Here is a 26,992-nt window from a genome sequence, read left to right as displayed (position 1 = left end):
TTTAACAACATAAAATATTTCAAAAAATACATTCCTCTGTACTTTTTGCAAAGAAATGACATACTTTGATCATGCCGGCTCTGTACAATGACGTAGAGCTCTGTACCAAGCCACCTGTAAGGCAAGGGAGAGACCTGAAGTTGACAGGAACCGGGCGATTGATTTCTTCATAATACAAGGCAAAAGCTTTGGATAAATTCATATAGATTACTAGCGAGGACAAATTTTACAAGTCCAACCCGTCTCAAACAAACTATTAGTGTAACACTGTCAAAAAATTGATCTATCAAGTTGACTGAAGATCATGCATTACGTTGGAAGAAACACCATCGGCATATGGTCTCAGCATGTTGTACAGCTGATTGGGGCCAGAACAGCAAAATGGCAACGTTGTTTTGCAACCTCTTCGTAGGTGGTCCATCAGCTCACTGTCTCTGCTTGATTGCTGTCGTTGACACTTCTCTTCCGATTTCTAACCCTCATTGGCTTCGCCTCGCCATCAGGCTTCGGGCCCTGAAGTAAACATGTTCTCATCAGTGCCTGTTGTGACCAGATAGGTGTGTATCATCCACATCCCAATAGAACTGAAATCAGGTGCTACAGCAGAGGCAAATATATACATATGCAATGGGCCTCATCATGTACAAGCCATCCACACCCCAATTACAAATCAAAAGAGTGCAATGGGCCTCATCATGTACGAGCCATCCACACCCCAATTACAAATCAAAAGAGGAGCTACATCAATGAGGAGTCTGCTATGGGCTTAACTGTCTATAGAGGCTATCAAAGATTTAATTTTCACATTATTTCCCATCCGTCTTACTCTTAGTTAGTATATCAGGCAACTCCAGGCTTGCTTTTGCAGCATTAATTGTAACCTATACTTATGTGGGCTTTGGTTTCTTTTTCTTGCAGGAGAGTGGGTTTGGACTTTGGACCCTGCAGAAGGACACACATTAACATTTCGTAAAAGAAGACAGAGATGCAGTTATGATCTCATAATGTTAATTACACGCACTAGATCCTAACAATGAAATATCCTGGAAAACAATAAACGAAAATATAACCTTCACTCTGTTCCTTCTAAACTTGCTTTTCTCTGCAACTACTCCGGGTGTGTTTCCATCTGCTGAGGTCTTTCCTTCCGATGACCCTTTCAGTAGCTTCTCAAATTCTGTTTTTTCCATACGAATACGCTTCTCCTCATCCAACTGAGCAAACTTATGTTGCTGCATGGATGGTTGCTCAATAAACAGGGAGTTCTTTAGACCGTATATCACAGGAACAAGCAAAGTAAAACATGCATGAACACATTGCTGCACGAAAAGTTGATAAGATAAGATGGAAAAATAGATTTGTTTATGTTGTTTCCGTTAGATAGATGCTATGATATTTGTTGGTTGTATTAATGTCCCTGAGCAAATTCTTTCAAATATAGAATTCAGGTGGATACATGGTAAAAGTAGAATGCTACAAAAGCATAGTAAATCTTCATGCCTCTCATAGCTTTGCCCGGAGACCAGAATCCTGGGTGGCAACAAAGTAGTGCTCTGGATTCTTATCACCGACCAGGGACAAGATACAGTCCACTGCACTGACCACTTTGTCATGCTCGCAGCTGAAGACACAGATAAAATTCCAGAGGACAAACAATCAGCGCCTCCGCAAGTCACGATACTGCAAAACTATCCTCACTGAATGTAGTACTATGAATACACTCATCAACAGAAGTCTCTCTCAAAAAGGAAAAACACAATCAACAGAAGTCCATTGAACAATCCGTGTTTCAAACTCCTGTAAATCTATCCTTCCTGAATGACTAAACGTAGTAGTAGTAGTACTTCATACAAACTGAAAGAACAAAACCAATGTGCACAATTCTGGTACACGTTTTTCAGTTCGGCCATGAAGTTTCATACTCCCTCTGTTCCTAAATTTTGTCTTTTTAGAGATTTCAAATGGACTACCACATACGGATGTTTATAGACATATTTTAAAGTGTAGATTCACTCATTTTGCTCCGTATGTAGTCACTTGTTGAAATCTCTAGAAAAACAAATATTTAGGAACGGAAGGAGTAGTTGGAAAATGGAACTAAGCGAACCAATGTAATCTGATTCCAATACATTATTTGCAGTTGGGATTATAGGAAGCAAACAAAAAATTGCCAATTTACAGGATAACCGCAAACTGTGAGGTTCAGATTAACGTTAACCAACAGTTCAAATTGCATCCAGGTTTTCAGACAGCCCAAACCCAAACTGGCTCTAATTCTATCAGGTAATAACTAATATGACTGAACAAAGTGATTCAAATTCCAAATCGCATCAACGACCAATGCAATTTCAGAAGAATTTTAAGACTGTAAAAAAAGGGGGATAGAAGGGGACCTGGATGTGGCAAGGAGCTGGAAGGCGTCGAACGCCTTGGACGACGGATTTGTCCGCGGCAGCGGCCGGCTTCTCCGGCATCGGCTCGTCTGCGTTCGGACAGTCTTGACCTTCGCCCCATCTCCTCGTCGCTCGGGCGCTACTCCCATCAAAGGGCTGGTCCTCTCCCAGCTACGGTCCACCACTCGTCTCGCGCCCGGTGCTGCAGGATCGAGCTCGTCTCGCGCACTGTGCAGCAGGACCGAGCTCGTCTCGCGCACTGTGCAGCAAGACCGAGCTCGTCTCGCGCACAGTGCAGCAGGACTGACCTCGTCCCCCACTCAGTGCTGCAGGACCGAGCTTGTCTTGCGCTCGGGGCAGCAGGACGGGTTGGTGGATGGCAGTTCTGGCCGGCCTATTGAGTCTCGGCGCTCGGGGCCGCCCAGGGGTGCGAAAGGTAGGACCTTTCCGCTCATCTCTTTCGTTGGGGTTGTGGCGGGTTTCGGGTGAGGTGGTGTCAAGGTCTTGGATGCTGGGGCGGCGGCCCTGGTGGTGGTTGCGCGGTGCTCTTGGGCAGAGCCCGTGCCTTCGTGCTGCCTGGTCACCATGGCCGTGTGGGCGGCGTGGTTGCCGGGGTGTGGCGTTCGGTGGCGGTGAGTGTTGGCCGAGGTGAAAACCTGTTCTATCTTCGGACGGCCGAGCAGCGGCGAAGATCGTTCCCTTCTTGAAGGCGTCGCCGTGGCTCTCATTGCCTGTCATGCGGCTCCAGGGAAAACTCTGATACTTGGATCGGGCGCTGGCGGCGCTCCGGTGTCGTACCCTTCCTGAAGGCGCCGCCTTGGAGCTCATGGTTCCTCATATGTAGTTTCATCTCTTTCGTGGTGGTAGTGCTAGGGGTGATGTGGCTGCGCTTAGCGCCTATGTATCCTGCCCTGAGTGTGTGCGTGTGTTGCGGTGGTGTGCGTTTGTACTGGATGCTTGTTCATCGGTGCTTTATATACAAAGCGGGAGGCGGAGAGGAGCTTGTGGAGGGCGTCATCAGCGGGGAGCAGGCCGTGGACGAGGAGGTGGTGAACGAAGGTGTTGTCGATGAGCACCTTGTAGAGCTCACAGAAGCCGAAGCAGGTGGAGTAGAACTTGACCACCTTGCGGTGCCTCGACCGCCTCTTCACCCTCCTCATCGTGGGCTGCGGGCAGGCGGTGGCCGCGGAATTTTAATTTCGAGTAGGGATGTAAACTGGGTCCCGTTTAATCCCGTTTGAAGTCCACTCATGGTATGATAGTTCAAAAGAGTTTTTGTTTTTTGAGGAAAATGAACTAGCGAGCTAGCAAAAAATAACTAGATGGGACTTGCGGATGCCATTTATTTGCCAGTTATATCCCTAATTTCGAGGCACATCGCCTTGCAAAGCACGCCTGTTCTTTAGGTATTGGTTGGTATGTTTGGCTTGGAACTCCATATAATCCAGTCACAGTACCTATAAACATTCAGCTTGAAGTTTGATAAAGCACGTGTTTGCCTAAAAAAATTAGTGCTAATCTCGTTTATAATTTCGAGTTACAACGACTTTCGCTCCATATAAATCTGTGTCCGCATCGCATTCGCTATGTATTCATTTTCGAAGGCATGTGCTTCCATGTTCGTTTTCATAATTTCCATATTCGTTGCCAAGCTGTCGAGTGGCCGGACTTAAGGAGTAAGGAGTTGGATGAGACAGCGTCCCTTTTACAGAAAAACAGGACTGGATGAAGAGCCTGGGACATCAGCTGCTTGAACGTAATCTGACGGTTCAGGTCAGAAATTTCAGATTTGCTGAAAGTGCCGCATTTGCACGTGATACACGTAGCTAGATAGTGACTTACATGTCTACGTATATACAGTCTTAAGATGTGTTGTTAAGAAGATAAAATATGGTTGGTTGGAATCTTTTCTGTCGGAATGTGCAGATTTATCGAGAGCAAGTGTCATACTGAACATGGACCCTGTTGAGACGCACATGGACCCTGTTGAGATTCACGTGATTAGAGATGCCTTTTCCCACTAAGGAATCTCCTTTTGAATCTGCATGAACTAGCTGTTACCCAAGTAGCTACAATACTGAACAGGCCAAACTAGAATAATAAATGTTAATGCAGGAACTTGCATGGAATGTCACTCAAGGAGCTTTAGTAGAAAGGCCCAAAAACATAATAAATATGCTAAACTGGGAACTTGCATCGAATGTCATCCAAGGAGCTATAATACTAGAAAGGCCCAGAAAAATAGTAGAAATGTTAAATTAGGAACTTGCATCGAATGTCATCCAAGGAGCTTCTTGACAGGTCAAAAAAAAAGTGTAAGTACGAACTTGCATCAAATGTCACTCTAAGGAGTATAGTACTGGACATGCCCAAAGAAAACAATAAAGATGTTAAATTGGGAACTTGCTTGGAATGTCATCCAAAGAGCTACCAACCATATACTGGACAACCCAGAAAAACTAAAGAGAGATGTTAAAGTAGGAATGCGCCTCAAATACCACACAAGGAGCTATAGTATTGGACATGCGTAGAAAAATGAAAAATGTTAAAACAAAGAAACATGCTTCGGATGTCACCCATAAGCTACTCCCCGAGTTTCAAAATATGGGGCATACTAGTTTGTGGCAAGAAATGAATGCTAGAATTTTCCAGAACCGATGCAACCCTGCCTCAGCGGTCATAGCTAATACCTCAGAGGAATTGCTCGCCTGGAACAAAGCCGGTCTAGTTGGCATTCGAGGCGTAACGGCTTGTCCCCTTAATCGGAGGGTACCCAACTACACATGTAAATATCATTAAGCTTCACAGTAAGTCTGTCGTCTGGCTTTTCTCTTAATGAAATGAAATCAGTATCATTAGGCTTATCATAAATTATAAATTAACATTGTAAATATAAAAAACTGGCACATTATTTTTGTATGGAAACAATTAGAGCTATTATAGAAGTTCATCAGAAGTACAAGATCTCAAATATAAAATAAAAGTTATATTGAGATTCCGAGACCATTGAACGATCACTAGTGGCGCCAGAATGAGCCGTGGAGGCGTCGCTGTTGCCACTCCCGAACCAAAGCCAGCTTGACCTTGTCGATAACAGTCGAGAGGTCTTCATGCATGCCCCTGAGGACCTACGTCTTGGAGTCGCAGTTGACGTCGTCGGACCCTTGCATAGATTTGAAACACCTGACATCAAATCTACAACGGAGCTCCATTGACTACGTCCAGACGGACAAACTCAAGGAGGATCCGAGCCTGAAAGACAAACCCGAAGAAGAAGCACTGCCATTCGCTCGAGCGTCGCGCCTGCAAGAACTAAAAATCCTAACCTAAACTATTAACCGGAGCGCACGCACTGGGATTCCCTCCCCGCCAATGTCTGCCTGAGCGGAGGGGAATCAACGAACTCGTTGGTCAATCTTAAAGGAGAGAGTTTGTCCTCACCCCTAGGGTTAGGGGAGGAAATAAGAGGCTGCAATCCACGTTGATAAAATGCGGCATATTTGGAATGGGCTAGCTGTTTTTTGTCAAAAAAGGGCATATTAGTTTGTCCCAACTTAAAATTTGTAAAATTTTAAAAAGCCTATAAAAATATCAATATCTACAGCACAGAACAAATATCGTTAGATATACCGTAAAGTATAATTTGATATCGTAGATATTAGGTATAGTAAAAGTTAACATATTTGGAAAATTTGCATGGCCAATATCTAGAATGAAAGTTGGCAGCGGTATATACCAAGCTCCAAGGCCTAGTACTGCAAACCCGGCAAAAAAAAAGTCCTAGTACTGCAAGGTGTTTTTTTTTTTTTGAGGGAAAAGTACTGCAAGGTGTTTGAACTCCTGAGATTCCTTGTCAATTTATTTCCTTTAACAAGGGCCCTTGGCAGATGTAGATATAAATCTGTTACTGAGAGCATGGGATGGTGCTAAAGTTATGTGAACGGTTTTTAAAGGTGGAGAGTAGAAGGATTATCTTATTAGAGACATCCTGTTAGTTGTAAAGCCTAAATTATGCGCCGGTGCCGTCAAAGTTTTATGTAAAGTAGGAGGGAGAAGGGCTATTTTATTGGTGATGACTGATGACACGGCCTTGACCCCAAGTCGCCGCGGTCGTCTCCTGCTCAGCTCATCTCACCCACCCCTCCGCATCCCTTGCTTCCTCTCGTGGTTCCGCTCTGCACTCATTGTTTGCTCTCGTCGTTCTACATATATCCATTGACAGGCACAGCTTGGACACACACTCCTCTACTTCACTACATCCATACATTCGCAGTCCACACCAGCCCCAGAGTTTCCACTCCCATTTCCACTCCCCACCTCGTCCGATCGTGTCGTGCTCAATGTCCTCGAGCAGTAGTCCTAGCTCACCTGCTGTGGAAAATGCTTCTCCTCCGGCAACGACCACCATGGAACACAAGATGGATGCCAGGCTGCTAGCACTGGCCTGCTTTGGCTCTTTCCATGATCTGGAATCACTCCTCAACGGGACACCAGCCGCACACACCCTCGGAAGCTCGACGAGGCAGCCACCTCTTTTGTACGCGGTCACCGTTGGAGGTGACACCCTTCTTCACTTGGTGGCCGCCGTCTATGGCGATTCTGAGGATTCCATAAACAAGGCCGGCCTCCTCTACGACAAGGCACCCAGCCTCCTCTTCGTGCAAAACAACGATGGAGATACACCCCTGCACTGTGCTGCACGGGCGGGCAACTTCCCAATGGTGTCTTTTCTCATTGATCTGGCCAATGGTCAGGGTATTAACAATGCTAAGGGGCTGCTGGAAACACAAAACAAGCTCAAAGAGACAGCCTTGCACGAGGCCGTCCGCATTGAGGACATTGATATGGTCAATTTGCTCATGACTCGTGATCCAGAGTTGGCCACTCTTCCTGCAGAAGGTACTTCGCCCTTGTATCTCGCCATCTTACTGGAAAATGGAAACATTGCAAAAACACTCTACCAGTTGAGCACCGGGTTTCTTTCATACTCTGGACCAAATGGACGAACTGCATTGCATGTTGCTGTTCAGCGGAGCCAAGGTACGAACTTTTAAATCTCAAGTTCACCTACCATCTTTAGATATATAGTATTATTTGGTATACACTTGCCTCCTTACTATTTTACCATATGCATCGAGGACTGTTAGTGTGTTGTTAGGTTCAAAATTTATATCACTGGGACTAGTAGTAGAGTATTTAGTTAGTCTTGAAGATCGGACATATTTTCTTGAGGTGATATTAGTGGCAGTCATAGAACTTGCATCTAAGGGTGTGTTCGGTTTCTCTCTGCTCCTCAACTCCTCTCCCGGAGTTGGTGGGTCGGCGCTGAACGCTAGACCTCCACGGAGCTGAAAACGCGGAGTGGAGCCGGCTTCAGCGCAGTTATGCGGAGCGGCTGTTTCCTAGATCTCAGATCTTTAAAATCATGGAGTTGATAAAATTACAAAGGAACTGCCACCGCTAAGTGAAAAACGGTTCAGAGTGGCCACACGACTTGCTCGTTTCTGTTTCATCCACCGCCACGAGTGAATCAGGAGCGGAGCAGAGCTGTTGAATAGTTTTTTCTAGGGCTATTTTTTACAAGGAGCAGCATTTCGGGAGGAGGACCCGGAGTCGAGGATTTGGAGGAGCCAGACCATTTCCAAACAGGCCCTAATATTCAGTTTAGTTCTAAAAGTTATAAAATACATCATTACAGTCACATAACTTGTCTATGCGTGTAGATACGGTCACTTCTTCCGTATCCAGCCGTATCTCCTGCTCACGTGACGTGCCAGCACGAATGCGGTCCACATGTCAGTCAGTGTGAGTGATGAGGTATTGGGTGAGCCACGGATTATCTTTGTTTCTTTTTTGAAGAAATTATCCTCGGCTTATATTTAATTAAGCATGTGTCAGCACATAGTGTCTTGCGACGAGAAACAGGAATAAAAAAATAGCGGCAGGGGATTCTAACTGACACCCTTCTCACTTCATAAGTGCAGCAGCCACTCAACCAGGAATAAGTTGATGTATAACTCGCAAACGTTATGTGTTTTAACACAATGTTCGCTCGGCCCAACAAAGGAATAAACGAAAACTAAAAACCTGTCGTATTATTCCCTGCAGGAATAAACTTATGTGAAAAAACAGCTTATGTTCTGTTGTTTGTGACATTTAACAAATGTGCATGCGTTAAATTAAAAGTATGTGACACTAAAAAATGCTTAAACATTGTTAAAAATATTTGTGTAACTAACAAAACATAAGTTGCATTTTTAAAATGTTCACACATTTCTAAAAAATGTTTATACAGGGAATAGAAATGTTCGTGTGTATGTTGTTATTTATCTTGTTCTATTTTACAAAACTACGGAGGGAATAAAATTCGTCATAACATATACATATTATCACGGAGAGTGGGATCATTTTAATTGAGCAGTCTATTTTTTTCAGACTTAAAATTATTCAAATTTTAATTTTCTTTCAGAAAAATCTGCTCAACTATACTTTATTTTATCTAAATTTCAAATTCAAACAAATTTTCCGTTGATTTCTGCGAAAGAAATTTGTGTACTTTATTATGCCCTATATATTCTTTTATCTAGATTTTTAATTTAAAAATATTCGAATACAGAAAATAGCTGATTTGTCTAAAATAATTACGTATCATTCTGACCTCTATTTTATTTATCTAGATTTTTCAAGTTTAAAATTATTCATATTCAAACAAAAATTTCATTCATTTGTCCAAAAGAATTTATGTTCATTCATTCTGTACTAAATATTCTAAGTCAAAATTATGAGATTTGAAACAAAAGTTTAGTTGATTTCTGTGAAAACTTTATGTACATTGGTTCTGCACTAGATGTCCTTTTATCTAGATTTTCAAATTTAAAATTATTCAAATTAATAAAAGTCATCCACTTGCCTACAAGAATTTACATGCATTCATTCTGCACTAGTTTTTTTAAGTTAAAATTATTTAAATTCAAACTAAATTTACTTGATTTGTTAAAAAAACTTACATACATTCATTCTGCACTAAATTTCTTTTCATCTAGATTTCAAATTTAAACAGAAATTTAGTCGATTTGTTTGAAAATTTTATCTAGAATATAAGTTGTTTTCTTACATAGGAAAAAAGAAAGAAGAATACAAAAAAGAAAGAAGAATATAAGTTGTCCCTCTTTTGCACACCGTTTTTCATTTCAATTTCTACTTTAATTAGTACTGTGTATGTTCGTCGGTTTGAGTGGTTATGCATGCGCCGCTAATCGTAGCAGGTCGTCGTTTCGAATTCCATCCCCTGACACATCGGTGTTTTTTATTTTATTTAAGCAAATTTTGTGTAATTAACAGTGTATGTTCGTCGGTTTGAGTGGTTATGCATGCGCTGCTAATCATAGCAGGCCGTCGGTTCGAATTCCATCCCCTGACACATCGGTGTTTTTTATTTTATTTAAGCACATTTTGTGTAATTAACAGTGTATGTTCGTCGGTTTGAGTGGTTATGCATGCGCTGCTAATCGTAGCAGGCCGTCGGTTCGAATTCCATCCCCTGACATATAAGGGTCTTTTCTGAAGAAAAAAAAAACAGTGCTGGAGGATTATCCACAGCCTCAGCCCCTGACAGTGCCCCCCCCCCCCCCCCCCCCCCAACTTGGCACGCCATGTGTGCGCGGGATATAGCCGAATACAACTGAAAGCACTGTATATGAACGACAGGACAAGTAGATGACTAGAAACACGTATTTTACAAGTTTATGCACCAAACTAACCGTCGTGTGCAAGTTTTATAACTCCCGGTGTATTTACCTCTATTTTCTTCGTTTAGGCCAAATCAAAGGGGTTGAGCTCATATCTGCCAAAAAAGGGAAATAAACAATCCAAATATTGCGAACGGTGTAAACTTTACATATTCTAAAATATTGTGGACCTAATAAGAAATGAAGATGCATGTTGGCTTTAAAGCTGGCTATACATGACATGGCAACTTATAGCCGTCACTTGGCTCTACTATTAAACTTGTTCTTATACTTGCCGGCTATAAGCGTGGCTATATGCAAAATGGCAATATCATATAGTTAGCAGCGGATGTAGTATTAACCATGCTCTTAGGGAGTCTATCCACATCTTCAGTCTGAGTGATATATAAATGAGCTAATCTGCGCATTCCACCATGGGATTGTTGGTTCCTGTGGTCAATTGTTTGAAGCTTGCATTTGGAACAAAATTGGTCTAAATATTTGAACCTTACTTGACTCCCCACATCCTAGGACAAGTTCAATTGCACAATCATTTGTTCTCCTAGTGTCTACTATGCTGGAAAAACCATCTAATGGAGTGCTCAACCACATAAAAAATGTTCATAAAGGTCAATAAGCAATCCATCTAAATAATCCAGAAGCTCTATTTGAAAACTACTACTTAATTTCATCCATATTGAATTGGCTGTGTCTAAAGAAACTCTACTTGAAAACACTCAAGCTAGGAAGCCAGACCTCCCAAAAAAACAAAAACAGGATCACACTCCCTTGTCACTCGTGGGCGATATCCAGGCGTCCCGATCCATAGCTATCGTTCTCCCATCGTCCGCCATTCAAAAGTGCATTACACCAAAATGTCTAGCACCTTCGAATGAAGAAGTTACCCCCACGACAACAGTCAGGATTCTTCCTCTCTCATATATGGTGGACACTCCCTCACAGATATTTCGACCGTCAGGAATGGTCGCTTCCCCTCCTTCTCTCGTGCATTACCAAGGTATATCACGAGAAGAAGGAAGAGAAGTGACCCCCACGACAACAGTCGGCATTGTTATTCTCTCATATATGGTGCACACTCTCCCTCACTGTTTTTTTACTATCATGTATGGAGCCTGAAAGACTTAAAGTCAGCCCGAAATATCGATTAATTCTCTTTCTGGAAAATCCAGGGCACTCGATATTTCCTACATATTCTAGCACAAGTCATGCTAAAATTCACGGAAAAATTTGGCATGACCTTTGCTAAAATAGGGCATATCGAGTGCCTGAAATTTCCCGGAACAAAAATGAATCAACTCTGGCAAAAAATAGGCAACTCGGATTTTTCCTGCGATACAAAGATGTCCATACACATACAATGATGTTTAAATTCTATTTCGATCAATTATCATTTTAAAAAACTAGCTTCACATTGTCACAGCTACTCATCTAAGACTACTACATATATAACCCAGACATTTTATTTGGACAAAAAGCATAACTAAATACTCTAGTACTTCAAAAAGGAGGAGGTTGACTTTTAGCTCACCGACTCAGGTGTAGAGGAGTATACGAAGCTCCAACGACGATCACTCCAGGGAGACGCGACACTACAAAGCCTACATATTCTACCGAGTGAAAATTTTAGATCATCAACTCTCGTATAGCATTCTTTGATGACAAAGTGATAATGACAAAAAATAATTCAATTTTCCAATACATTTCTATATTGATAAAGAAAGTTACTAAAAAATTATATACCTAATTTACTAAAAATTCCTATTACTAAATTTGATATCTAAAAATTTGTCATATAGCATTCTAATACATTTCTATAATTGAAAATTATCTATACCTAAAATTTTATAATCTGATGGTGGTCTGGCGACGGCGTAGGAGGGCGATGGTGGCTGGTGATGGCGGCTGAGACAAGGAGAGGAGAGCGCGCGAGAGAGTGAGAGCTAGAGTGACTGATGAGCAAGGAAATGGACGGACGGGTGGGATAAGGTCAGATTAGTGGTAGCGTTGGGCCGGAGGCCCGTGCTACTGCCGAACAAACTGCTTGTAGCACTGGTACAATACTCGCGATGCTGATAAGCGAGGCTCACTTTCTAACACAGTGCACACACAGTGGTAGCAGTGTGCCGTAGACCAGTGCTACTGATATAAGTTTAGCAGTAGCGAGGGTTTTTTGGCACACACACAGCGACCGCGGGTAGCCCCGGCGGGTGAGGTGGGGACAACAACCCCAGTAGTAGTGCTTGGTGGGGGGACATTGCTACTGTTATAGACTTACGTGTAGCGCTACGTCCAGCGCTACTGCTAAGTAGCAGTAGCGGTGGCCAATAACACCATGCTACTGTTAAGGTTCTACCTACAAGGTATTTCCTAGTAGTGCGGGCTTCGTGCGCCCTCGCAGCCACGTTCCTCTTAGGCGGAGAGATACAAACTATGGACATCGAGTTGCCGTAGGGAATGTTTGCAGCATCGTTGGTCCACACTGCATTTACCTGCTGGGACTAGAGAAAAATTGTGGAGGCAAAACATAAATGACGTCGATGGTGGTGCTACTCCAGCACCCGATCTCGAGCTCCGGGGTGATAGCCTAGGTCTGCACTACGTGTTCATATCTAGCAATGGCGATGTTTTTACGTTGTTATCTTGTTGAAGGTATTGCATGGAAATGCTAGAACTGGTTCTTCAGGATGAAAACCTAGATTCTAGATTTGCGACGTTGGTTCCGGTGATGACGGCGATTGACCGCGCTCCCTTCCTGAAGGCATTGCTGTTGAAGAATCTTACCATCCATATGTGTTGTCATGAGAAAATTGGTGCGGATATGATCATGTTGTAGTTTGTCTATCACGAATCTGATCGCTTTGAGGGTCTTTTCACCACCTACGCATAACATCGGTCTTATACGACTTTGCTATTTGTCGGCGTCTTTTTTGTGTGCGTGCATTTAGGTTGGCTTGTGTGCATCCTAGCTATGCAGAGGCCAGGTGTGTGGTTATTGTATTTGTATCCTCTTGATGGTCTATTTTGAGCTAGTAAAATTCACCTTTTGTCGAAAATAACGAAGAGACTCTATTTTATATCGCCCATGTTGCAACTCCTCGATCAAGAATAAACATGGTTAGTAGGACAAACATGTCAAGTGTCATGAACCATAACACTCCACTAACCACTACTGCATAAACATCTAGCGCACGTTACCTTGATTTCATATACTGGTGCATGTACACATATGGTTTAGCTCCTATTCATAGTGCTTTTTATCTCTCATATTGGTTGGTTTAACAGATAGATACCACTTGCAGATCTTACGCAGATGTTGTTAGAGTGGAACAACGATCTTACATTACAAGGGGATAAAAACGGAAGTACACCTCTTCACTTTGCCATTGTGGCTTCTCTATGGCAAATGCGTTCACAAGTATTGATAGCACTTGCAGATGCATTGTATCAACAGGACCACAATGGATCATTTCCCACACATGTGGCTGCATCCGTTGGTGCAACATCGGCCATCACTCATTTCATTAGGAAGTCGCCCAATTGCGCTGGTTTGCGTGATGCTAGGGGAAGGACATTTCTTCATGTTGCAGTTGACAAAATGGAAATGGGGACAGTAGATTATGCTTGCCGAAACATATCCCTGTCATGGATTTTGAATATGCAAGACAAAGATGGGAACACTGCACTGCACCTAGCTGTAAGAAAAGGAAGTATGAGGATGTTTTGTTCTCTATTAGGGAATAGACAAGTAAACCTGGATTTATTGAATGAGAAAGGGCTGACGCCGTTAGATATAGCGCATCACAATCTTCCTGAAGGACTATGTATGAAAGGGGTAATATATATATATATGATCATTTTAATTTTCAATCATGCCTTGGAGGTGAACATGAACAACTGAGATTTGCATGGTTTAATTTTTATTTATTCTGATTTTGTAGGAATCAAGAATACTCAATGCACTCAGATATGTCAATACTAAAAGGGGTTTTTTGCACCAAGTTTACTTGAATGAATATGATATTGACCAAGCAAAACAGGATGAAATGCATATATTGAATCAAGTAAAAGAAGGGACACAAAGTCAATGTATTGGTGCCGTCCTAATTGCAACCGTTACGTTTGGTGCAACTTTCACCATGCCTGGAGGTTACAGAGCCGATGAACACAATAATGCTGGCTCACCAACACTTGCTGGATCATTTTTTTTAATTTATTCATCATAACCAACACACTTGCCTTCGCTTTTTCAGCCATCAGTATAATTATTCTCATTATTACTGGAAATCCCACGCTACCCAATCGGAGGCGAGTAGGGCAATTTCAAAGAGCCAGCGGTGCCGTATATTTTTCGATGGTATTTTTTATGGCTGCGTTTGCATTGGGTACCTATATGATGTTAGCTCCAGTTGCTCCTGTGGCTGCCAATGCAGTGACTCTCATCAGTATGCTCGTAATGATCTATCCAGTTTTGGAATGGGCAACCATGTCTTTGTTTCTGTTCACAGCACTCTGTAAGAGAAATGGGGTATGTTACGGGATATTCTGGGCAAAGCCGTTTGCAGCAGCAATATTTGTGCCCCTTCTTCTATGGCTACTAATGGCCTTTGTGTTAGCTGTGCCAACTTACACCAGTGGCGCAGTGGAACCACCGGCACAACCACCGGCACCATCTGCTTGAAGAGGGCCAAATTGACGCATATTACACATATGTATCATTAATATCTTTTATAAGTGTGGCTTTTCTCACATTACCAATTGGAGATTTAGAATCTACAATCACCAGAATTAGGTTTCTTCAGAACTTTAATTAATCATGTAAGTGTGCTGCTGTGATTAGACTTTTCTTTCTTCAAGAGTTAATGTGCTTGTACCAGTGTAAGCAAATGTATTGTCCAGCTGATACTTATGACTCGTCTAACCTAATTGAAGGAGCTATGTTATTCTGTTGTGAATTGATCTTTCTAACAGTATTATGAGTATATATTCCTCTAAACTGTTTGCAAAAAAATTGACAGCAAGATCATGCTACTTGTAAAATTTGGCATGCCACCTATACCCAAAAAGCTTTCGCCCCGCTTTAAAAATAAAGCAAACCACCAGAGCCAAACGGTACACAAGAGTTCACCCACACACCCACACAGTCACACGAACATAGAGTACAAATAGGTGCAGCTGAGGGCACAGCTCAACAAGCCCTAACAAGAGAAACAAAAAAAGAAGGCGGGACAACCGCGGCATCCAGGAAGGAGCTAATCTGGCTCGGGCGGCGGGGGGGGGGGGGGGGGGGGGGGGAGTGGCGGCGCCAAGCGAAGAGCCATCGCGTGCAGGTCGGAGATGATGGTGGTGATGGCATCCCGGTCCTGGTGACGGCTAAGCGGCCGCCAGAGCTGCAAGTAACCACATAATTTGAACACAGCATCAGTAGCGCGGCGGAGAGGAACCTGCTGAATAACAAGCTTATTACACACAGTCCAGAGCGTCCACGTAAGCACCCCAATGAGCAACCACCTAATGTGGCGGCCCATCACGGGGAGGCCTGAATCTCGGCAAGGAGATCAGGGAAGTTGGTGTTACACCAAATGCCACCGATCGCCTCCCAGAGGCAGCCCCAGAGGAACTGGGCGGACACGCACGAGAAGAAGATGCGATTTGAGGTCTCTTCCGTCCCACATAGGGGGCAGATACCGTCACCCGGGGCGTGGCGCTTGATCACTTCCATGCCAGAGGGGAGCCGGCCACGGATCCATTGCCACATGAAGATTCTGATCTTAAGTGGCAGGTGGATGGTCCAAATATACTCGAAAACTGGCGGGCAAGGGGAGGGCGCAATGGCGCGGTATAGGGACTTCGTAGAGAATCGGCCGGATGGCTCGAGGCGCCAGGACTGGCGGTCGAGGGGCTGAGAAAGGTCCGGCTCATGAAGAGCCACAACATCAAGGAGATCGTGCCAAGCGGCAACCTCCGGGGGCCCAAAGGGCCGGCAGAACACGAGGCGCCCTAAGTCAACAAGGGCCGCCTCGACGGAAATCCTAGACTCAACGACGATGGAGAAGAGGTCGGGAAACCTCGCCGCGAAGGGGAAGTCCCGAGCCCAGCGGTCAAGCCAAAACAGCGTGGATGTCCCTGTCCTGATTGAGATGGATGTCCCAATGCGGAGGACCGGTAGGAGCTGAATGACAGACTGCCAGCACTGTGACCTATAGGGTTTCGTAGTAACTTCAAAAAATTTCCTACGTTCACGCAAGATCATGGTGATGCATAGCAACGAGAGGGGAGAGTATGATCTACGTACCTTGTAGATCGACAACGGAAGCGTTTGGTTGATGCAGTCGTACGTCTCCACGGCCCGACTGATCAAGCACCGAAACTACGGCACCTCCGAGTTCTAGCACACGTTCAGCTCGATGACGACCCCCGGACTCCAATCCAGCAAAGTGTCGGGGAAGAGTTCCGTCAGCACGACGGCGTGGTGACGATCTTGATGTACTACTGCAGCAGGGCTTCGCCTAAACACCGTTACAATATTATCGAGGACTATGGTGGAAGGGGGCACCGCACACGGCTAAGAATATGATCACCTGGATCAACATGTGTCTCTCTAGGGTGCCCCTGCCTCCGTATATAAAGGCTCAAGAGGGGGAGGCCGGCCGGCCATCATAGGGCGCGCCAGGAGGAAAAGAGAGAGAGAGAAGGAGGGGGGCGCCGGCCCCCTCTCTCCTTGTCCTATTCGGACTAGGGGGGAGCGGCGCGCGGCCCAGCCCTGGCTGCCTCTCCTCTTCTTCCACTAAGGCCCATTAAGGCCCATATAGCTTCCGGGGTGTTCCGGTAACCTCCCGGTACTCCGGTAAAATCCCGATTTCACCCGGAACACTTCCGATATCCAAACATAGGCTTCCAATATATCAATCTTTATGTCTCGACCATCTCGAGACTCCTCGTCATGTCCGTGATCACATCCGGGACTCCGAACAACCTTCGGTACATCAAAATGCATAAACTCATAATATAACTGTCATCGTAACCTTAAGCGTGCGGACCCTACGGGTTCGAGAACAATATAGACATGACCGAGACACGTCTCCGGTCAATAACCAATAGCGGGACTTGGATGCCCATATTGGTTCCTACATATTCTACGAAGATCTTTATCGGTCAGACCGCATAACAACATACGTTGTTCCTTTTGTCATCGGTATGTTACTTCCCCGAGATTCGATCGTCGATATCCCATACCTAGTTCAATCTCGTTACCGGCAAGTCTCTTTACTCGTTCTGTAATACATCATCCCGCAACTAACTCATTAGTTGCAATGCTTGCAAGGCTTAAGTGATGTGCATTACCGAGAGGGCCCAGAGATACCTCTCCGACAATTGGAGTGACAAATCCTAATCTCAAAATATGCCAACCCAACATGTACCTTTGGAGACACCTGTAGAGCTCCTTTATAATCACCCAGTTACGTTGTGACGTTTGGTAGCACACAAAGTGTTCCTCTGGCAAACGGGAGTTGCATAATCTCATAATCATAGGAACATGTATAAGTCATGAAGAAAGCAATAGCAACATACTAAACGATCGGGTGCTAAGCTAATGGAATGGGTCATGTCAATCAGATCATTCAACTAATGATGTGATCCTGTTAATCAAATGACAACTCTTTGTCCATGGTTAGGAAACATAACCATCCTTGATTAACAAGCTAGTCTAGTAGAGGCATACTAGTGACACTCTGTTTGTCTATGTATTCACACATGTATTATGTTTCCGGTTAATACAATTCTAGCATGAATAATAAAAATTTTATCATGATATAAGGAAATAAATAATAACTTTATTATTGCCTCTAGGGCATATTTCCTTCAGTCTCCCACTTGCACTAGAGTCAATAATCTAGATTACACAGTAATGATTCTAACACCCATGGAGCCTTGGTGCTGATCATGTTTTGCTCGTGGAAGAGGCTTAGTCAACGGGTCTGCAACATTCAGATCCGTATGTATCTTGCAAATCTCTATGTCTCCCACCTGGACTAGATCCCGGATGGAATTGAAGCGTCTCTTGATGTGCTTGGTTCTCTTGTGAAATCTGGATTCCTTTGCCAAGGCAATTGCACCAGTATTGTCAGAAAAGATTTTCATTGGACCCGATGCACTAGGTACGACACCTAGATCGGATATGAACTCCTTCATCCAGACTCCTTCATTTGCTGCTTCTGAAGCAGCTATGTATTCCGCTTCACACGTATATCCCGCCACGACGCTTTGTTTAGAACTGCACCAACTGACAGCTCCACCGTTTAATGTAAATACGTATCCGGTTTGCGATTTAGAATCGTCCGGATCAGTGTCAAAGCTTGCATCAACGTAACCGTTTACGATGAGCTCTTTGTCACCTCCATATACGAGAAACATATCCTTAGTCCTTTTCAGGTACTTCAGGATGTTTTTGACCGCTGTCCAGTGATCCACTCGTGGATTACTTTGGTACCTCCCTGCTAGACGTATAGCAAGGCACACATCAGGTCTGGTACACAGCATTGCATACATGATAGAGCCTATGGCTGAAGCATAGGGAACATATTTCATCTTCTCTCTATCTTCTGCAGTGGTCGGGCGTTGAGTCTTACTCAACTTCACACCTTGTAACACAGGCAAGAACCCTTTCTTTGCTTGATCCATTTTGAACTTCTTCAAAATCTTGTCAAGGTATGTGCTTTGTGAAAGTCCAATTAAATGTCTCGATCTATCTCTATAGATCTTTATGCCTAATATGTAAGCAGCTTCACCGAGGTCTTTCATTAAAAAACTCTTATTCAAGTATCCTTTTATGCTATCCAGAAATTCTATATCATTTCCAATCAGTAATATGTCATCCACATATAATATCAGAAATGCTACAGAGCTCCCACTCACTTTCTTGTAAATACAGGCTTCTGCAAAAGTCTGTATAAAACCAAATGCTTTGATCACACTATCAAAGCGTTTATTCCAACTCCGAGAGGCTTGCACCGGTCCATAAATGGATCGCTGGAGCTTGCACACTTTGTTAGCTCCCTTTGGATCGACAAAACCTTCTGGTTGCATCATATACAACTTCTTCTTCCAGAAATCCATTCAGGAATGCAGTTTTGACATCCATCTGCCAAATTTCATAGTCATAAAATGCGGCAATTGCTAACATGATTCGGACAGACTTAAGCATCGCTACGGGTGAGAAGGTCTCATCGTAGTCAATCCCTTGAACTTGCCGAAACCCTTTTGCGACAAGTCAAGCTTTGTAGACAGTAATATTACCGTCGGCGTCAGTCTTCTTCTTGAAGATCCATTTATTCTCAATTGCTTGCCGATCATCGGGCAAGTCAACCAAAGTCCATACTTTGTTCTCATACATGGATCCCATCTCAGATTTCATGGCTTCAAGCCATCTTGCGGAATCTGGGCACACCATCGCTTCTTCATAGTTCGTAGGTTCATCATGATCTATTAGCATGACTTCCAGAACAGGATTACCGTACCACTCTGGTGCGGATCTTACTCTGGTTGATCTACGAGGTTCAGTAGTATCTTGTTCTGAAGTTTCATGATCATTATCATTAGCTTCCTCACTAATTGGTGTAGGTGTCACAGAAACAGTTTTCTATGATGCACTACTTTCCAATAAGGGAGCAGGTACAGTTACCTCGTCAAGTTCTACTTTCCTCCCACTCACTTCTTTCGAGAGAAACTCCTTCTCTAGAAAGTATCCATTCTTGGCAACAAATGTCTTGCCTTCGGATCTGGGATAGAAGGTGTACCCAACAGTCTCCTTTGGGTATCCTATGAAGACACATTTCTCTGATTTGGGTTCGAGCTTATCAGGTTGAAGCTTTTTCACATAAGCATCGCAGCCCCAAACTTTCAGAAATGACAACTTTGGTTTCTTGCCAAACCATAGTTCATAAGGCGTCGTCTCAACGGATTTTGATGGTGCCCTATTTAACGTGAATGCGGCCGTCTCCAAAGCATAACCCCAAAACGATAGCGGTAAATCAGTAAGAGACATCATAGATCGCACCATATCTAGTAAAGTGCGATTACGACGTTCGGACACACCATTACGCTGTGGTGTTCCGGGTGGCGTGAGTTGCGAAACTATTCCGCATTGTTTCAAATGTACACCAAACTCGTAACTCAAATATTCTCCTCCATGATCAGATCGTAGAAACTTTATTTTCTTGTTACGATGATTTTCAACTTCACTCTGAAATTCTTTGAACTTTTCAAATGTTTCAGACTTATGTTTCATTAAGTAGATATACCCATATCTGCTTAAGTCATCTGTGAAGGTGAGAAAATAACGATATCCGCCACGAGCCTCAATATTCATCGGACCACATACATCTGTATGTATGATTTCCAACAAATTTGTTGCTCTTTCCATAGTACCGGAGAATGGTGTTTTAGTCATCTTGCCCATGAGGCACGGTTCGCAAGTACCAAGTGATTCATAATCAAGTGGTTCCAAAAGTCCATCAGTATGGAGTTTCTTCATGCGCTTTACACCGATATGACCTAAACGGCAGTGCCACAAATAAGTTGCACTATCATTATCAACTCTGCATCTTTTGGTTTCAACATTACGAATATGTGTGTTACTACTATCGAGATTTAATAAGAATAGACCACTCTTCAAGGGTGCATGACCATAAAATATATTACTCATATAAATAGAACAACCATTATTCTCTGATTTAAATGAATAACTGTCTCGCATCAAACAAGATCCAGATATAATGTTCATGCTTAACGCTGGCACCAAATAACAATTATTTAGGTCTAATATTAATTCCGAAGGTAGATGTAGAGGTAGCGTGCCGGCCGCGATCACATCGACTTTGGAACCGTTTCCCACGCGCATCGTCACCTCGTCCTTAGCCAATCTTCGCTTAATCCGTAGTCCCTGTTTCGAGTTGCAAATATTAGCAACAGAACCAGTATCAAATACCCAGGTGCTACTGCGAGCATTAGTAAGGTACACATCAATAACATGTATATCACATATACGTTTGTTCACCTTGCCATCCTTCTTATCCGCCAAATACTTGGGGCAGTTCCGCTTCCAGTGACCAGTCTGCTTGCAGTAGAAGCACTCAGTTTCAGGCTTAGGTCCAGAGTTGGGTTTCTTCTCTTGAGCAGCAACTTGTTTGCTGTTCTTCTTGAAGTTCCCCTTCTTCTTCCCTTTGCCCTTTTTCTTGAAACTAGTGTTCTTGTTGACCATCAACACTTGATTCTCCTTTTTGATTTCTACCTCCGCAGCTTTCAGCATTGCGAAGAGCTCGGGAATAGTCTTATTCATCCCTTGCATATTATAGTTCATCACGAAGCTCTTGTAGCTTGGTGGCAGTGATTGGAGAATTCTGTCAATGACACAATCATCTGGAAGATTAACTCACATCTGAATCAAGTGATTATTATACCCAGACATTTTGAGTATATGCTCACTGACAGAACTGTTCTCCTCCATCTTGCAGCTATAGAACTTATTGGAGACTTCATGTCTCTCAATCCGGGCATTTGCTTGAAATATTAACTTCAACTCCTGGAACATCTCATATGCTCCATGACGTTCAAAACGTCGTTGAAGTCCCGGTTCTAAGCCGTAAAGCATGGCACACTGAACTATCGAGTAGTCATCAGCTTTGCTCTGCCAGACGTTCACAACATCTGGTGTTGCTCCTGCAGCAGGCCTGGCACCCAGCGGTGCTTCCAGGACGTAATTCTTTTGTGCAACAATGAGGATAATCCTCAAGTTACGGACCCAGTCCGTGTAATTGCTACCATCATGTTTCAACTTTGCTTTCTCAATGAACGCATTAAACTTTAACGGAACAACAGCATGGGCCATTTATCTACAATCATACATAAACAAGCAAGATACTATCAGGTACTAAGTTCATGATAAATTTAGGTTCAATTAATCATATTACTTAAAGAACTCCCACTTAGATAGACATCCCTCTAATCCTCTAAGTGATTACGTGATCCAAATCAACTAAACAAGTCCGATCATCACGTGAGATGGAGTAGTTTCATTGGTGAACATCACTATGTTGATCATATCTACTATATGATTCACGCTCGACCTTTCGGTCTCCGTGTTCCGAGGCCATATCCGTATATGCTTGGCTCGTCAAGTATAACCTGAGTATTCTGCATGTGCAACTGTTTTGCACCCGTTGTATTTGAATGTAGAGCCTATCACACCCGATCATCACGTGGTGTCTCAGCACGAAGAACTTTCGCAACGGTGCATACTCAGGGAGAACACTTCTTGATAATTTAGTGAGAGATCATCTTAAAATGCTACCGTCAATCGAAGCAAGATAAGATGCATAAAAGATAAACATCACATGCAATCAAAATATGTGACATGATATGGCCATCATCATCTTGCGCCTTTGTTCTCCATCTCCAAAGTACTGTCATGATCTCTATCGTCACCGGCATGACACCATGATCTCCATCATCTTGATCTATATCAATGTGTCGTCACATGGTCGTCTCGCCAACTATTGCTCTTGCAACTATTGCTATCGCATAGCGATAAAGTAAAGCAACTATTTGGCGCTTGCATCTTATGCAATAAAGAGATAACCATAAGGCTTTTGCCAGTTGCCGATAACTTCAACAAAACATGATCATCTCATACAACAACTTATATCTCATCACGTTTTGACCATATCACATCACAACATGCCCTGCAAAAACAAGTTAGACGTCCTCTACTTTGTTGTTGCAAGTTTTACGTGGCTGCTACGGGCTTAAGAAAGAACCAATCTTACCTACGCATCAAAACCACAACGATAGTTTGTCAAGTTGGTGCTGTTTTAACCTTCACAAGGACCGGGCGTAGCCACACTCAGTTCAACTAAAGTTGGAGAAACTGTCACCCGCAAGCCACCTATGTGCAAAGCACGTCGGGAGAACCGGTCTCGCGTAAGCGTACGCGTAATGTCGGTCCGGGCCGCTTCATCCAACAATACCGCCGAACCAAAGTATGACATGCTGGTAAGCAGTATGACTTATATCGCCCACAACTCACTTGTGTTCTACTCGTGCATATAACATCAACATATAAAACCTAGGCTCGGATGCCACTGTAGGGTTTCGTAGTAATTTCAAAAAAATTCCTACGTTCACACAAGATCATGGTGATGCATAGCAACGAGAGGGGAGAGTATGATCTACGTACCTTGTAGATCGACAACAGAAGCGTTTGGTTGATGTAGTCATACGTCTCCACGGCCCGACTGATCAAGCACTGAAACTACGGCACCTCCGAGTTCTAGCACACGTTCAGCTCGATGACGATCCCCAGACTCCGATCCAGCAAAGTTTCGGGGAAGTGTTCCGTCAGCACGACGGCGTGGTGACGATCTTGATGTACTACTACAGCAGGGCTTCGCCTAAACACCGTTACAATATTATCGAGGACTATGGTGGAAGGGGGCACCACACATGGCTAAGAATATGATCACCTGGATCAACTTGTGTCTCTCTGGGGTGCCCCTGCCTCCGTATATAAAGGCTCAAGAGGGGGAGGCCGGCCGGCCATCATAGGGCGCGCCAGGAGGAGTCCTACTCCCTCCGGGAGTAGGACTTCTCCCCCAATCCTAGTTGGAATGGGATTCGCGAGGTGGGAAGAGAGAGAGAGAGAAGGAGGGGGGCGCCGGCCCCCTCTCTCCTTGTACTATTCGGACTAGGGGGGAGGGGCGCACGGCCCAGCCCTGGCTGCCTCTCCTCTTCTTCCACTAAGGCCCATTAAGGCCCATATAGCTTCCGGGGGGTTCCGGTAACCTCCCGGTACTCCGGTAAAATCCCGATTTCACCCGGAACACTTCCGATATCCAAACATAGGCTTCCAATATATCAATCTTTATGTCTCGACCATTTCGAGACTCCTCGTCATGTCCATGATCACATCCGGGACTCCGAACAACCTCCAGTACATCAAAATGCATAAACTCATAATATAACTGTCATCGTAACCTTAAGCATGCGGACCCTACGGGTTCGAGAACAATGTAGACATGACCGAGACACGTCTCCGGTCAATAACCAATAGCGGGACCTGGATGCCCATATTGGTTCCTACATATTCTACGAAGATCTTTATCGGTCAGACCGCATAACAACATACGTTGTTCCTTTTGTCATCGGTATGTTACTTGCCCGAGATTCGATCGTCGATATCCCATACCTAGTTCAATCTCGTTACCGGCAAGTCTCTTTACTCGTTCTGTAATACATCATCCCGCAACTAACTCATTAGTTGCAATGCTTGCAAGCCTTAAGTGATGTGCATTACCGAGAGGGCCCAGAGATACCTCTCCGATAATCGGAGTGACAAATCCTAATCTCGAAATACGCCAACCCAACATGTACCTTTGGAGACACCTGTAGAGCTCCTTTATAATCACCCAGTTACGTTGTGACGTTTGGTAGCACACAAAGTGTTCCTCTGGCAAACGGGAGTTGCATAATCTCATAGTCATATGAACATGTATAAGTCATGAAGAAAGCAATAGCAACATACTAAACGATCGGGTGCTAAGCTAATGGAATGGGTCATGTCAATCAGATCATTCAACTAATGATGTGATCCTATTAATCAAATGACAACTCTTTGTCCATGGTTAGGAAACATAACCATCTTTGATTAACAAGCTAGTCTAGTAGAGGCATACTAGTGACACTCTGTTTGTCTATGTATTCACACATGTATTATGTTTCCGGTTAATACAATTCTAGCATGAATAATAAACTTTTATCATGATATAAGGAAATAAATAATAACTTTATTATTGCCTCTAGGGCATATTTCCTTCATGACCCTCCAGACCTAACACAGAAGGCGAGGGGCTGGCCGCGCAGGTATTTACGACGCACGATTTGCAACCACATGCCTCCATCACCATTAGTGATGCGCCAGAGCCAACGAGTGAGAAGGGCCAAGTTCATGCGTTTGGAGGACATGATGCCAAGGCCACCTTGGTCGCGGGGCTTGCAGATTTCGGTCCAGCGGACCATATGGTACTTTTTCTTGTCACCCTCGCCAGCCCAATAGAACTGGTCCTGGATCGAACCGATCTCATGGTGAAGAGTCTCGGGGAGGCTGTAGAAACTCATGATGAATAGAAGGAGACTGGAAACGGACGAGTTGATGAGGATCGTACGAGCTGCCTTAGACAACCATCGCCCCTGCCACGGCTCGATGCAATGGTTGATCTTGAGCACTGAGGGCCGCAGGTCCGCCACGGACATACGGGAGTCACTAATGGGGACCCCTAGGTAGGTAGTAGGGAATGTCCCCAACCGACAGTTAAGTCGGTTAGCTATACTCTGGCTCTTGGAGGGCGAATATCCTAGAACCATCACCTCGCTCTTATCGAAGTTTATTTTGAGGCCCGAGAGGTTTTGGAAGCATAGGAGAAGGAATTTCAAGTTCGAGATCTCTGGCGCCGAGCCTTGCACCATGATGATGGTGTCATCGGCGTATTGGAGGAGGGATACTCCGCCTCCCTCCACCAAGTGCGGGGTAATGCCTAGGATGTGCCCGGCGGCCTTGGCCTTATCCAGAATCGAGGCCAAGGCGTCAACCAACATGTTGAATAGGAACGGGGAAAAGGGGTCTCCTTGTCTAGCCCCACAAAAGGTGGGGAATTAGGGCCCGATTTCCCCATTAATGTTCACCGCGGTGCGACCCGATGAGACCATCTACATGACCCGGCACACCCAGCGATCATCAAACCCTTTCCTCAGCAACACCTCCAGAAAGAAGGGCCAGCTAACCGTGTCATACGCCTTATGAAAGTCAATCTTCAGAAACACTGCTTTGAGGTTTTTGGAACGGACCTCGTGCAGGACTTCATAGAAGACCAGAACCCCATCCAAGATATATCGGCCCTGAATAAAGGCGGATTGGTCCGGATGGGTGATTCGGTCCGCTAAAGGGGCCACTCTATTAGCGTACCCCTTGGCAAGAATGCGGAAGATCACATTGATCACCGTTATAGGGCAGAACTGGCGGATGTCGGAGGCGCCGGGGACCTTTGGAATCAATGTGATAATCCCATAGTTTAGGTGCTTGAGATCGATGGAGCCAACATAGAACTCCTCGAAGAGAGCCATGACCTCCTGCTTGATGACGGGCTAGAACGTCTGGAGGAACTTAACAGAGAGGCCGTCAGAGCCCGGGGCGGACGAGGGGTTCATCCCTTTAATCGCAAGCCACACTTCCTCCTCGGAGAACGGGGCCGTGAGGATCGCATTATCCGTGGCCGAGATGCACTGTGATCCCTCCTAGAAGTGCGGTGCAAGAGCTAAGCCCCCCCTACCTCCTAGAAGTGCGGTGCAAGAGCTAAGCCCCCCCTAGGGGGGCTAAAAACAGGTCGCGATAGAAACCATTAACGTGGGCGCGAATGTCAGCAGGCCGCTGTAATAAAGTCTCGCCATCCCACAGAAGTGGGATGGTATTACGCTGCCTACGACCATTGGCGATCGCCTCGAAGTAAGCGGTGTTAGCGTCCCCCTTGAGGACCCACTTTTGGGTACCCCAAAGGCGCCAATAAGCCTCCTCGTTAGTGTAGATGACCATAAGCTGGTCCTCTAGATCATACCGCAGCATCCACTCGTCAGGCAAGAGACCCACCGTGTCAGCCCGAAGGTCCAAGGCCTGAATGGAGTCCAGGAGGGCCTTCTTCCGGAGACGTAGGTCCCGCCCAAGATTCGCGCCCCACCCTTTCATGAACTGGCGAGAGCGCTTGGCACAGAAGTGTCATTCGTCCATCGTAGAGATGGACCTATGGGATG

The 26,992-nt window shown here is 44.5% G+C and overlaps 1 protein-coding gene and 2 pseudogenes across 1 annotated transcript; 1 reads left to right on the top strand and 2 right to left on the bottom strand.

The window, feature by feature from the left end:
- Positions 1 to 420: 420 nt before the first annotated feature.
- LOC147967077 (uncharacterized) lies at positions 421 to 3,553 on the bottom strand (annotated as a pseudogene).
- Positions 3,554 to 6,799: 3,246 nt separating this feature from the next.
- On the top strand, positions 6,800 to 14,656 carry LOC125513127 (protein ACCELERATED CELL DEATH 6-like; annotated as a pseudogene).
- A 1,009-nt stretch (positions 14,657 to 15,665) lies between these two features.
- LOC147967076 (uncharacterized) lies at positions 15,666 to 26,311 on the bottom strand. Its single transcript, XM_087531036.1, has 2 exons — positions 26,154 to 26,311; positions 15,666 to 16,338 (listed from the first exon to the last, which is right to left on the bottom strand). Exons 1-2 carry the CDS (start codon positions 26,309 to 26,311, stop codon positions 15,666 to 15,668), a joined length of 831 nt encoding a protein of 276 aa, XP_087387162.1.
- Positions 26,312 to 26,992: the final 681 nt, after the last annotated feature.

Source organism: Triticum urartu, chromosome 6A (assembly GCF_056163025.1).
Source record: "Triticum urartu cultivar PI428250 chromosome 6A, HENAU_Tu73, whole genome shotgun sequence".
Classification (NCBI taxonomy): Eukaryota; Viridiplantae; Streptophyta; class Magnoliopsida; order Poales; family Poaceae; genus Triticum; species Triticum urartu.
This window is presented reverse-complemented; position numbering and strand designations above follow the sequence as displayed.